The following is a 13,726-nucleotide window of genomic DNA, read 5'->3' as shown; positions in this document are numbered from 1 at the left end:
GATGATTTAATGCGAATCTAAACGCTAAGGTGGAAAGATTTGCTATAAATATTACAAAGATTTTATGGCTATATTCAACTAGCTAAACAATGAAGCATACGTGATAAATATCCTCTACAGAACTTAAATTACGCTATGAATATATTACATTATTTTTTATACTATATACACGGGAAAGATTTCAATACCAATTTAAGAAAAATGTTTGAAATATTCCACAATTAACTACAACAAGATATCATTGTCTAATATACTCACATTGAGAATGTCTCCTTTATGATGAGGCTGCCGATTGGAGTTGTTGGTTTAGTTTGCATGGTAAATTAAAGAGAGCATGGTGCTTATATTGAATGTGCCATCGTTATTAAAGCACACTTTCACACTTTATATACACTGACCACTGGAACTCGAATTTTATTTTGCTTTATGGCATATTTTTCTATTAAAATAGGTTAAATCTGATTTTAAAGCACACACGTAGACATTTATATTATTTATACACGATATTAAGATAGACACTGAAATAGTTTACCACTAATACACATATAAGCAGAGTTGGGTAATTCAAATTATATTTTATGGCCAACTTCGCCGTGGCTAGAAATAGAAGATATTGATAAAAGATATGTGAATATTTATTTAATTATATCTCTTAACCTTATTGCAGTCCCTTAAATATAACCTCTGCACCTTAACATAATTCTCAATGGGGGCAACTCTCTGTTGTCCTTGCCACAACATTAGTGACAATTCCATATAATTTATTGTAAATGCATGCGTAAGCGCTGCTAACACAAAATCAACATCAAACCGATTTGTTTTACAACAACTCTGACAACAATGACAGCAACAACAAACAAATATATTTAGCTGAGTGTTTTGTGTGGCCATCGAAAAGGTAATAAAGGGTTTATCTATGCATACAACGCTAAAATGATATTCAGCCGAATGTTCTGTCTGTGTATAACCTGAAAGTCGCGTGCACAGTGGTCCGTGTCCATATAGAATAAACTTGAATAATCACTTAAATAATGTGCTTAATTATTATTAAATTTGCCAATTCAAAATGACAGGTGAAATTCTTTGATGACATAAGAAATACAAATTGAATTTTTGGAAACATTAAATAATAATTGTTATATACATAGATAAGTGAAAAACTACATTAAATAAAAAAATATATTGATGCACTTAGATTTTTGATTATTATTATCTAACGCTAACAATACTTAATTTTGTCAAAAATACCCTTTAGTAATTTTATTGTAAAAATTAATCTACAGAAGTGAAAGTTATTTTAAAACATCCAGATCAAAAGTTAGAGTATCTGAATATCTCTTATATTTTGCGTGTTTACACACGCCCATTGAACATTTACCATCGATTTTTGTGTATATATGTGTTTTATTTATTTTTTTACTTTTAATGCACGTTTTTCACATATTTAATAAATTTATGACGAGTCCCGTTTCGGATTTGGTTGCATACTACGATGGATTGAATTGGATTTACATAAATAGCCCCATCTGCACGACATATAAATATGCATATAAATCTTGAATGTAGATTAGGCATGTGCAAGAGCTTTAAAACTCAAGATAAAACCTATACAAGGCTTTTCTCAAAATGCATATATTTACTGCGGCCATAAAGTGCGATAATATAAAAATAAATGTATTTGAGAACCGAATTCTGCATTTACAAATCCTTCACACGCATAAGCTCGGCTATTGCATTGCACAGATGGCTCGCTATGAAAATATTGAAGTTATGAGCGTATAAAAACCAGTAGAAAAAATATTCTTTTGACTGGCAGATACGTATGAAAATGAAAAGTATAAATCTATTGACAATTTATAAATTGAAACGAATGTTACAAAAGAGGCTCTTCAATAATTTAAAAGTTATTAAAGTAAATTTAATTTACACTTTCTTTTAAAAAGAACTTACACATAAAGCTATTGACAATTTTTAATTTTAATAAATTTTGTTTAATATAAATTTAAAAGATATTTTACTATTTATTTAAATTTACAAATAACCATTTCAAATAATATAATTGAAATATTCACATTCAAATAATATAATTGAAATATTCCTTTCTGTCATACATGACATTTGACAAATGCCATAAATAATATTGAAATATAAATAGAAAATCTTGCAAGGATTGGGTTGGACAGGTGTAAATTTTGCGGGCTTCTGGACTAATTAATTTGCTGGTAAACAGCACATTTGCAAACCAACAATATTTATAGCCAAGTGTCATAATTTTTTCAAACCGCTTGGACGACAGGATAAAAAACACAGTCCACCCACTCAACCGTCAACAAGAACAATAACAATAGCAACAAAAAATTGGAAATGTAGGTCAGCAATGTGAATTGAAAAGCAGCAATGAGAACGACAACAACAATGAATTACTACACATATGTATGTATGTATGAGTATGTATGCATACATAGGTGTTCAGGGTGTGGGAGTGCGGCTGTGAGTGTGTGCGTAATGTTTTGTGCTTTGTTTGTCACGCTGTAAAATCAATTTTCATTAAACTGTGCCACGCGTCGTATGAGTAATCAGCAGGCAAACAAACAAGACGCACAGTACAATGTTGTGTATGCGTAATATTGTATGTCTCTTCTCTTTGTGTGGCTTTGTGTGGTTGTTGTTGTTAGTACGTTAACATATTGTGGCATAAATCAATTTAACACTAATTTCAATAAAGCTAAATGTCACATTCAATAAAGACTAAATATACCAGCAGACTAATAAAAGAATGTAAACAATGTCAGTTCACGGTTAAAATATATCCTGCAGTAATATGGATAAAATACGTTTACCAAAATGTTAAATTTATATCAATAAATTTAATATATTTCAGTATTTTATTCCTTATTTGTATTTACAAAAGAATTTATTTAATTATAAATATATATAAAAATACAAATAGAAAAGTGAGACCTTCCTCATATGCAAGTCAATTATGATCGAATTATTAAACGTATATTATACATACTGATATCCAACATTGCTATTTTTACTCAGCTTAGTACTTTACATTAACATCATTTATGTACATAAAATACACCAATTATATCGAATTTACCTGCTGATGCGTGTTGCAGTTGTCAGCGAGTGTTTTACGTTGTATTAAAACATTATTTAGTTACTCGATTCACTACATTCATTTGTTTGTTTAGATCAACATGATAATGATGATAAAATAGCAACAACACATGAATATTTTTAAGCTCGATAACTTGCCGCCTTTGGCTGATTTTCTGGGCAATTGCAATTGGAATTGGTATTCTAACCGGCTAACGTTCTCTTCTGACTCTTTGCTTTCGTTGACGTTGTTGTTTAAAGTGTTGTTGTTGTTGTTACTATTGCTGTCGTTGTTGTTGTTGTTGCTGCTGCTGTCGCTGCACCCAAATTGAATGTGGGCGCAATTTTTAATACACATTTTCCTTGACTGACCTTTGGCGCTACGTTTATTGTATGTCAGCAAAAAATTATTTGATTGCACTTTCCACAATTTCACAATTGCCGTTAGCAGTTATTTAAGTTTGTTATCAAAGTCGTTGGTTTAATGGCTTCCAAAGTTATAGTTCTAGTTTCAGTTTTGGCTTTTAGTTTCAGTTTCTTGTTTCATTTTAGCCTTGCAATGTGCATCATTTGCATACAATTCACATAAAACGATGCTCTGAAAGCATTAAAAAAACTCGTCAAAAAATTTCATTTTCTAATAACTCAATGATTTCTTATGTATCTCTTCACAATATTTATGTAAACTATGTATATATTCAAACTAAACTAATTAACTTATAAACCCCCAAGCGATATTACTATACTTAAAAACTAATAACAGCTTTTTATTATTTATGTGTTATTGAGTATCAAATATACACATACAACACTTTTAAGCTAATGAATATCAAAGTATTGTTTAAACATCATTTTAGATAAACTTTCTAAGCCATCTATGTTTTTCCTTTGATTTCATGATTATAAACAATACACAAAACCCGTTAAAAGAATTGTTTATAATGTGAAATGGTAGCACCTGAGTTGGCTTTAGATAAGATCACAAACCAAAACCGAATATAATGCGACAAACAAAAGATAACAAATATAAGAATATCATTATAAATACTTTTCGTCGACATAACAACAACAATTTGATTTTAAATAGCATTTCTTTGCACATGTTTGACTATATAATTCTCGGATATATCTATAGGTTTACAAATATTTTTGTCTTTCAATTTAGTTATTAGCTTATCTGTAAAAAGCGCTATGGGATATAAATATTTGTCTTTCCGAAAAAATTTACTCAAAGTTTAATTTACTTCTATTCAAATATAAGATTTCACTTTCAATGTAAATTTCGGACTAAAGTTTGAAAGTTTAAAAACATTTTTTGTTGGAAATTAGTCACTGGCTCATCTCGAAAAAGATAAAGGAATAACAATAATTATAAAAATCGTCCGGAAAAGCAATTGACACGAATTTTTTATATGACTTCTGTGCAATTATAAGACAACACTTTCAATGGAAATTTTTGACCAAAATTTGTATGTTTGAAAACATTTTTTATTAGAATCTAGCCACTGGATTGTCTCTAAAAAGTAAAACCGACGTAGACTTTCATGATGCTTTTGATGTTTATTAGACAGCAATAAAAGTTGTAATAGCCTACAGAAAATGAAGCCCGAAATGCGTAATATAGCAATCAGAGAGTTTGTGTATGGCAGTTGATTAAAGTTGAAAATCGTATAAAGTCGTAAAGAACTGTTGAGAATATTACACATACGCCACATGAAACGGGCCACCTTGAAAACTTTCACTTCTCACTACAGTCGTCGCATATTTCTATTTGGCGCTGCGAGTTCTCGCTTCAGCTGCTTTTGCGACTGCCACTGCCACTGCCGCCGCTGTTGCTGTTGCCTGTGGCATGCGACGCGTTCGCCAGCGTTTTGTATACTAAGGACAGATGTGGAGCAGCTGCGTCTCAGCTCCTGTGGGAAGAGTGTGTCGTGTATCCTGTACTCGGCTCTTTGTTCAAATGCGCGCGCAGCGTATCCAAAGAGCGGCAGTTGGGAGAGTTGACTTCGCTTTCGGGCTTGTTTATAACAACAAAACTCTCTCGGCAGTAAAGTGTGTAGTCATAGTTGTTGATGTTGTTCTTGCTGTTGTTATTGTTATTGAGATTTATGTTGTTGTCGTTGTTGTTGTTGTTGCTGCTGTTGCAGCACTTAACTTGAACTTTTGAAAAGTTGGCAAGACGCACGCGGCGCCTTGTTCCAACCGATTTCAAGGAATTTACTTAGAAATTTTTGTTTTTTGTTTTCGGTTTTCTGTTTTTTGTTTCTGCTGAGACTGTCAGGCGTTGGCCAGGCCACACATATGGATTTGGCTGTGGCTCACACCCACACAATCGATGATGAAGATGACGACTTTGAAATAAATATAAACACTCGCATTGGCATTGACCAGGTCCCATTAAAGGGCCAAACCAAACTTAATCGTGCTAATCAGAGAAGGTAAAACGAACAGCTTCGAGCACTCCTTCAGCTTGGCGTCCATCAATCAATTCGTTTGTCTAATTGACAGCTAATTGGCACTACAAAAGTCAATAAATACTACAGATAAATACAATTATTTGCAAAGGAACAACCATCGTCTATTACTTATGTATATTTAGTCTTATATTTAGAATTAATAAATCATTTTTATGTTTTTAAAACACATGATAATGTCAACAATTTGCAAGTCGTCAAAGCTGTTGAATAAACCAACTTTTGATAAACTGAATCAGAATACATTAAAATATTCAATAGCATAGAAACCGCTTATCGTCACGATCAATAAGTTGAATACAAATCATTCACATGTTGTGGCAAGTTTACAACACCCTCTAAAAAAGAATAGATAACTTCCATCACGATTGTCCATCGAGAATACATTGAAAAAGAGCTGAAGAATGCCTTGGCTTAGTTGGCAAATTTGCAGTATTTCTTAGTGCAGTGCTTATAAGAAATGCAATTCAGTTTGGCTTGCAAAAGTCGAAGCTATAATCTATTTTGCATAGCAGCTCAACACTTAACACTACCGAGGCCAGTACAACTCCCCCTCTCAATGGCACGCCTTCCGCCCCCCATCACGAAAGTGTGTTATATATTCGAGACTGCTTTGTATATATTCAACGAAATTATCATCTAGCTTCGTACGTGCCGCCAGGCCAAGCTAGAAGCCAAAGCAACCTCCTTGCCTGACTGCCACACTGCCTCACTGCCTGGCCTTGGTAGCGCCACAAGCTTCGCAAGCTCGTGCAGCTGCGTTGCCTGCTGCACCATCCTACCAGCCCCATCAGCAAGCTGCTTATCTCACAGGAAACACTGGTTGCTTGTGAGTCTATGGCAAAATTTGCAAAAAAAAAAATTCACACACACATACACACCGAAAAAAAAAGAATAAAGAATAAAAGAAAAAGAAAAACGAAAAACGAAAAGTTGCCAACTGGAATTGGAGCAAGAAATTGTAAGTGAAATGTCGAAATGTTTTTTGAGCATTGCAGGTCTCAAAGAAAGTGCTTAAAAATTGTATACTTGTTTATGGCATGCCAAAAAGCTTAAATATTTCTTCATTTCTTTATTCCGTGCATTATTTTCGCTGCCAGAAGTGTTTGCCTGGTCAATGCCTCAACAAGTTTCTTGTTGAAACACAATACATGTTGGACAAAAAAGCTTGGCTAACACTTAAAGCTCAAGTCTAGGCCAAGTCCACCAATGTGTAAAGGAAATGCACAAAATGTAAAATCTACAACACAAGGGTATCGATGTGTATATGTTTGCCCTCAAACACAATGCATAAAAAAAAATACAGGCAGTTAAAAGCCAGTTTTATATTCATTACAACGAGTCGGCCAGCACCAACAAGAACAATTTACGACTCCAGAGAAAGGAGGACCACTGTTTTTATGGCTCAGCCTGCTCACCTTATAGAAAAGGCGCTCTCACACGCACACCAATACACACCCCCATTCACACCCATACACACACTCACACTCACTCACATGGGCCACCCACATGTTCTCTCGCATTGGGCTTAAGTAAAATAAATGGTTTCCAGCAAAAATAAAAGAAAATCAAATAGCAAAAAAAAATGAAAGTGAAGTTTGATAAGGCTATAGAAATTTAAGAGGTTAATATAATAAAAGCAATTTCAACTTAATAGTCGTTATGAAGTGGAACAAAAAACTATTTATTCCGCGATGCAACATCAATCAAGAAGATAATTCTCAATGAAATATTCGACTCTAGAGAATGATTAATATGATAAAAATCAACGATGCCAAAGATAATGAGACTTGTCCACTTATTCAAAGAAGATTTTGTACAAGCATATTAGATTACAGTTTAAGCGTATTTAAAGTCCATTATTGTATATGTGGAAAAAACTGGATCATCTATAAAAACCGATTATATGCTTAAGTTGAGAAGAAAGAAAGAACACATAATATACCCTCCATAAGTTTTACAATTGCAAAATTGTTGAAGGACAGGCGAACTCACACACACTCACACAGTCAAGCGCACGTGTAGTAGACACACCTGAGTGTCAGACACACACACACATACACACACATACACACATTCTATAGACGGAGTACATACGCACAAGCATATACTCACACATACTTATGTGGAATATACGCTCTGCCTTTACACTTGACTTAGACAACAGCAACAACAATAACGACAACAAAGCAACTGAGGCAGCAAAAAGCGAAAGTAATGGCATAGTCAAAGTTTCCATTTTATTTTTCTTATTTTTCTGCTTAACTAACTCAAGTGAAAATCAACTTGGCTCATTTTGAAGGACTTTTTGGCATTTTGTTCTCTTCTTGCCATTTGCGATTGTTTATTTATTTTGCGCTAAAAATTAAACAGCCACGAAACTTTTGTTGGCCCTGCTAAATTACTTTACACGCTACTTGAACACGCAGGCAACGTAAATTCGTAAATTCCAGGCCCGGACATGAGCTGAACATTTAATTTAATTAAAAATAGCATGTGAATTAAACCAAAGAAAAACCACAAACCACAAAAAAAAAATAACCGACAACAAACGATTTAAGCAAAAACTACTATAGTCTTTAAATACACTTTTGTTTACCGAATATAATATTACAGCTGTAACAGAAATTTCCCTAGTGAAACTTCTCCAGATTTCTAATTAACACTTAGCATACTTTTGGGTGTGTAACGTATATTAAACTTTGATATCAAGCAAACAATATTTTGCTATGCTTTAAATCAAACAAAATAGAATTAAACAAAAATATTGCAATGTACAAATAAAACGCAAAGGTTTACTGTATGATTTATGGTTGAAAAATATTTAATATATTGTTTCGGGTTTGCATTGACATGTTTCTCACTCGACAGCCCATGTTATTAAACATGGTACACAACAATTATAATTTCATTATTTCCGTTGTCAGTCTGTTTATGGAGGATTCAGAGGCTCTAATAACTATATAAACACGAGGTGCTTGGGGCTCAAAGCCCATTCCAAGATGCAAAACATAACTGGGCCGAGACATGCAATGGGGCAACACTTCAATTGGCTGTTTACTAAAAGCATTTTATCTGCTTATTCGAGACGCTACGCATAACTTTGCTGATAAGAGATACATTTTTTTACGTACTTTCGTTAGAAGCTACAGTCAGAGCAAGAAGAAGCACAACAACAAGACGCGCACGGCAGGAAACATTTTGCATGGACAACAGATATTCGTGTGGTTAATAATTATGTTAGTTCAATACGTTTTCGAATTTTTATTTGTTTGTTAATTTCACGACCGATAGACAAAGATGCACACAGTAAGCTCATTAAACACTACCAAATTAATTCAAGTATTTTGAATATTTCTTTTTTAATATTAATTAATTTAGATTTGCAATTGATTCTATTATTAATATGTTGGCTTTTATTTTATGTTTGATATTATAATAATTCTTATTATTGTGGAATTTGGTTTTATTAGAGTTACAGTTTGTTGCTTGAAATTGAAGCCAGTTTGTTGTGCTGTTGCGTGTCTGTGTGTGTTAACGAAATGAGGAAAGATTGTCTACTGAATTTGCAAAAACTCGGCCCGAGCCAACAGCCAACCGAACTGAGTCGAGACATAGGCAGAGACAGAAGAGCTTTGCTGCTTCTGCTTCAGCTTCTGCTGGTGCTGGTGATGGTGCTACTCTACGGTCAACGTTGCGTATGTGTAACGTGCGGAGTGCGTGTGTCGGTGTAGTTCAGTGTTGGGCAATGCGCGCGCAAATTGCCAACGCTTGCACACAACAGGCAAATGGCAATGTCGCCCACAACAGCTGAGCGACAGCGACAGCTGCTGAGAGTTAACCGAGAGCCACAACAAACCGAGAGCGAGCAAGTCAAAAAGAGCGAAAGCGAGAGAGAGAAAGAGAGAGAGCACGCGCAGAGTGGCTTGCCTGTTAAAGTGAAAGTATTCTTGCTGATTAACAGGCAATTGTGGGGCACTCCCTCCACCCACACACAACCACACACACACACAATGCCATTAGAAAGGTCGCCAATTTCACTGATAATAATTTATCATTGATGTTGGCAATGCTATCAGCAGACAAGGAGACTGAAAGAGCGAGAGAGAGAGACAACAATAATCCACTCGCTGACCACTTTTGAATTGCTGACCGGAAGTGGCCGTTGGTAAGTGGCATTTCCTTAAGCAAACAATTGCCAACGGCTTTTGCCAATAAGTTGCAATTCAACCAAATCAAAAACGAGCCAAGTGTAAGACATTTTCAACTAAATTGAGTATTTCTGTCTATGACATGATTTATTATTGACAAGAAAATATTTCATTATGATTTATTAACATTTCTATTAAATCCAGTAAAAGCCGCTACGCTTGAATAGTATTTTCAAGCCTCTAAGCCTCCAGAAAGAGGCATCTCCGATATCTCTATATATATTCTTGATCACCTGTATCTCAGAAACTATAAGAGATAGCGAGAGAATATTGTCGACAGCACTTGTTATGTTTGTGGGCAGTTTGTTTCAAATTGTTTCTATGCTCACGTCCGCCTCCGCAAATCGATAAAATTTATAAAATAAAAAGAATAATAAAATACCTAGACTTAAAAACAATCTACCAGTCAAATGTACTGGCAGAGCTCACAACCCTAAAGAAATGCACCATCGATAAGTTTGTCTAATACTGCAATATATTTTTATAACAATGTAATTTAATAACTCGTTTTGTTATATTCGGTGTTATTATCAAATCTCATTCTATTTCGAGCTGGCTTCAAATTATATCGCTCAACAATTCAGACGTGACTCTCTATTATTATGCGGCTGAGGAAGAGTTCTGCGATATCTAAGAAGTTCCGCTGTAGAATCAAAAGTTCTGTTATAGTCAAAGCTTCATTTACATGCTGATTTACAACGTCGCATTCGAGGCCAGCAGCTGATGCAATTCAATACCAACAACAACAACAGCAAGAGTTGCGATTGTGTGGCGTCTATTATGGAGCTATAAAAACGACAGACAAAGTCACAAATGGGCAACAGTCAGCGCAGTGCAACTTGCAAATATGTGGAAGCAGCAAAATCTCAGCGTCCCTCTCGTCATCTCCATCTGCATCCATTGTCTGATGCAAGTCTTTGCTGGCGCTTTGCCCATGGAAGTGCCTCGCTATAATCAACTAGGGTAAGTAAAAGTCACTTTCGAATTCACAAAATTACAGCATGTATTCTCATTCTATGGACTAGACATAAGCCACCGCAAGCAACCAACTCCAGTGCCCACAACAGCAGCCTGGTGCCAACAACAGATCGCTTGGGTGGGAAGCGTCCAGAGCAGACAGTTACGACGGCCGCGCCACAGTTTGAATATGCATTACTCGGCCATGATCCTGAGGATCAGCGTTGGTATCGCGTCAGTTTGACGCCCACCAACAACAACAACAACAACAAATTCGGTTACCGCGCCCAGTTTGCAACAAGAAAATCTCCGCCCTTCGATGCACAGCTGGCGCATAAACATGATAAGACCATACAAGAGTTGCTCAACTTTTTAGAAAGATCCGAGGAGCACAATCTACTCAAGGTCTACGGCCAATTGTTGGCTAGCGAAGATCACGACGAATCAAACAATAAATTGGAAGTCAAACAGCTATTGAAATCGAACGGCAATCGACCACTGTTGCTGGTGGGCGAATTGCCAGCAAATACCACGCCCCCACACAATAAGGGGCAAAATGGCACTGAAGTCTCAATGGTCAAGAATTTTGTGTACTTTATCAAGGGCTTAAAATAATTTTTTAACTTTCATTATCATATTTTGCAGAATCCCACAACTCCAAAATATAAAATCTATCATCATTATTTATGCAACAATTATCTGTAAAAGAATGAAAAAATATATATTTATGCCGCAATTTAAACTATGCTTTTTAATTTAAAACTCTAACAATTTCACGCTGAAAACAATTTTAAATTCGCAAACTAGAAATTTTGTAAGCACATAAGCAAGTAAAATGTTTTTGTATTTCACATCTACCATATATGGTAGTATATATATTTGATAAATATATATAATATAATATATTTCTTATTTTTAAGTAAACTGGTTTCGGAAATGGTACATTTTAACCACAAAATATGGGTACAACAAATAGTCTGCAAGTGCGCTCGCAGCTCTTATATTCAGCCTGCACTCTTCGAAAATTGCTAGCATACGAGTACTCGCATACTGTCGGGCCAATTTAGCTGATAAGTGTAAGTGTGTGTGTGTATGTGAGTGTGCGTGTGGCACACTTATTTGACACTTGCTGCTCCAATTGCAAGAAATTGGCAATTTGGCTGCAACTTCAAGCCAAATCTGACTGACTGAAACACAAAAAGCACAACAACAAAATACACTTGCACTTGACATGATTTCTATTTGACTTTTTTGTATGCAAGGATGCTTTGCTTTAAGGATTTTGATGGTGCTGGCGAGTGCGATTAACTAGTTGAGTATCTTCGCGATTGGCACGCTCCAGTTTGTCATCCTTGAGCTCATACGCCGGCCGATAAATCAATTTGCCCAGCTGCTCATCAAAGGCTAACAAGCTAGGATTCATCCGAGTGCTGCTGCGTTCTCCCAACGATGTGTAACCCTGATCATAGAGCGAACAATAAGGCAGCTGACGACTGCGGAGATAGTTCCAAACGTCGTGATAGCTCCAGTCCAACAGAGGAAAGATGCGCATTAGCGCTGGCCAACCATTGTCGCAGGGCATCATCGATGTGAGCTCAGCACAGCCAGGATCGGTGCGTCGGCAGCCCAGAAACATGGCACGCACCTGCGGCTGCTCGGCCAGCGCTTGTTCGACAGCGAGCTTCAGATGGCCATTGTATCGTTGCAGCTTGACGGAATAACGCTGCAGGGTGGTGGCAATAAACTGTTCCATCTCCTCGAAGGGTTCGTGGGAATTAACGCACATCGCACGCAATGGCGTCGCATCCTTGCATTGCCTGATCAGCACGTCCAACAGCACGGTGCAATCCTTGCCACCATTGAAGCACAGCATCACCTCGTCGGGTTTATACAAAGTTGTAGCCTGCTTGAGTATCGCTTCCGTTTGCAATAACTTTCCCTTCACCAAAGCTTCATCGATGCTCTTTAAATTTTGAGTGGGCAACGAGTGACAACAGCGTTGCAATGCAACTGCTCTTGGCCACACGCGACAGCAAAGTTGCAGGAGGGGCATCATTCGGTATTCCAAATTAGAGAGCACTTTTTTAAATAATTTTCTATTGATAAACTTAAAAGTCTAAGCCTGACATAATAACATAATGATGGAACTTCAATTTTAAACCTAAAACATTATTTTTTGTAATTTAATGAAATGCAAATTACTTCAAAAATTTAGTTATTAGTTTTATAGAGGTCAAGTTGATATTTTAAACATAATGTTTTTTTTTTAATTTAATTAGTAAGCGAAAAATCGCTATATTCATAAGCAGAGATTGTTAACTTAACATTTATTTTTAATATGGGTAAATCCCTAGCGAAAAATTTCACATGCAACAATGTTTTCATTAAAAAAAAAGCATAAACTGAATCAATAAAAAAAGTACAAATTAATTGTACATCTCTAGATTGACACTTCATTTAGAGCTAAGATTGATTTTTGCAACTTTTTCTGTTTTACGATAAACTATATAAATTTGTATATTTTTTGTACGAATTTGTTCATTTTTGCAATTATCTTAAAATTGAAAAATAATTCCAAGATTGTTTTTAATTTTAATGAAAGTGCTAATAAGGTATAATAAATATTTATTTAATTTTTTTTATTTTTTAATTATTTTTTTGAAATAAATCTTTATTTAAAATGAAAGAATGTTTGGGTATATGTTTTTCAATTTAAAAAATATCGCACGCGACCTTTTCGCATCTAAATATACATATACATATGTTAACTATGAATATATAAAAATGGTTTGAATATTCAAGCTTACATATTTATAGATAATTACATGAATTAATTACAAAATTTAAATAAAAATGCTTTAAATATTAATGTAAACTGGCATAATAATTTAAAAAAAAAAAACTTTAAAAATGACAGCGGAAACAAATAAAAAATATACAATATAAAAAAAAATCCAATAGTTTTTATGTCGCAAAGCT

General features: G+C 35.0%; 3 protein-coding genes across 7 annotated transcripts in view; 1 reads left to right on the top strand and 2 right to left on the bottom strand.

The window, feature by feature from the left end:
• LOC132783631 (protein toll-like) overlaps window positions 1-9,178 on the bottom strand; it is a 68,982-nt gene extending 59,804 nt beyond the window's left edge. Inside the window, exons 1-3 of one of the 5 annotated variants that reach the window (XR_009632172.1) lie at window positions 8,714-9,178; window positions 3,107-3,703; window positions 259-597 (exon numbers count right to left, since the gene is read on the bottom strand). Coding sequence is in view for 4 of the 5 variants with exons in the window: in XM_060788941.1 (XP_060644924.1) it covers window positions 259-317 (59 nt within the window). In the remaining variant the exon portion in view is untranslated. Of the gene's footprint in view, window positions 1-258; window positions 598-3,106; window positions 3,704-4,813; window positions 4,901-8,713 lie in introns of those variants that run through there. The other 4 variants (XM_060788941.1, XM_060788943.1, XM_060788942.1 and 1 more) reach the window with 4 other exon arrangements.
• Window positions 9,179-10,280: 1,102 nt separating this feature from the next.
• On the top strand, window positions 10,281-11,477 carry LOC132798649 (uncharacterized). The gene is made up of 2 exons (XM_060810587.1): window positions 10,281-10,753; window positions 10,816-11,477. Exons 1-2 carry the CDS (start codon window positions 10,638-10,640, stop codon window positions 11,360-11,362), a joined length of 663 nt encoding a protein of 220 aa, XP_060666570.1. The 5' UTR covers window positions 10,281-10,637; the 3' UTR covers window positions 11,363-11,477.
• Window positions 11,478-11,962: 485 nt separating this feature from the next.
• On the bottom strand, window positions 11,963-12,902 carry LOC132798648 (FAD synthase). The gene has a single exon (XM_060810586.1). The coding sequence runs from the start codon at window positions 12,801-12,803 to the stop codon at window positions 12,021-12,023; it is 783 nt and encodes a 260-aa protein (XP_060666569.1). The 5' UTR covers window positions 12,804-12,902; the 3' UTR covers window positions 11,963-12,020.
• Between the last annotated feature and the right edge of the window lie 824 nt (window positions 12,903-13,726).

The sequence above is a fragment of the Drosophila nasuta genome, chromosome 2L (genome assembly GCF_023558535.2).
Source record: "Drosophila nasuta strain 15112-1781.00 chromosome 2L, ASM2355853v1, whole genome shotgun sequence".
Classification (NCBI taxonomy): Eukaryota; Metazoa; Arthropoda; class Insecta; order Diptera; family Drosophilidae; genus Drosophila; species Drosophila nasuta.
Note: the sequence above shows the minus strand (reverse complement) of the source record. Positions and strands in the feature narration are given on the sequence as shown.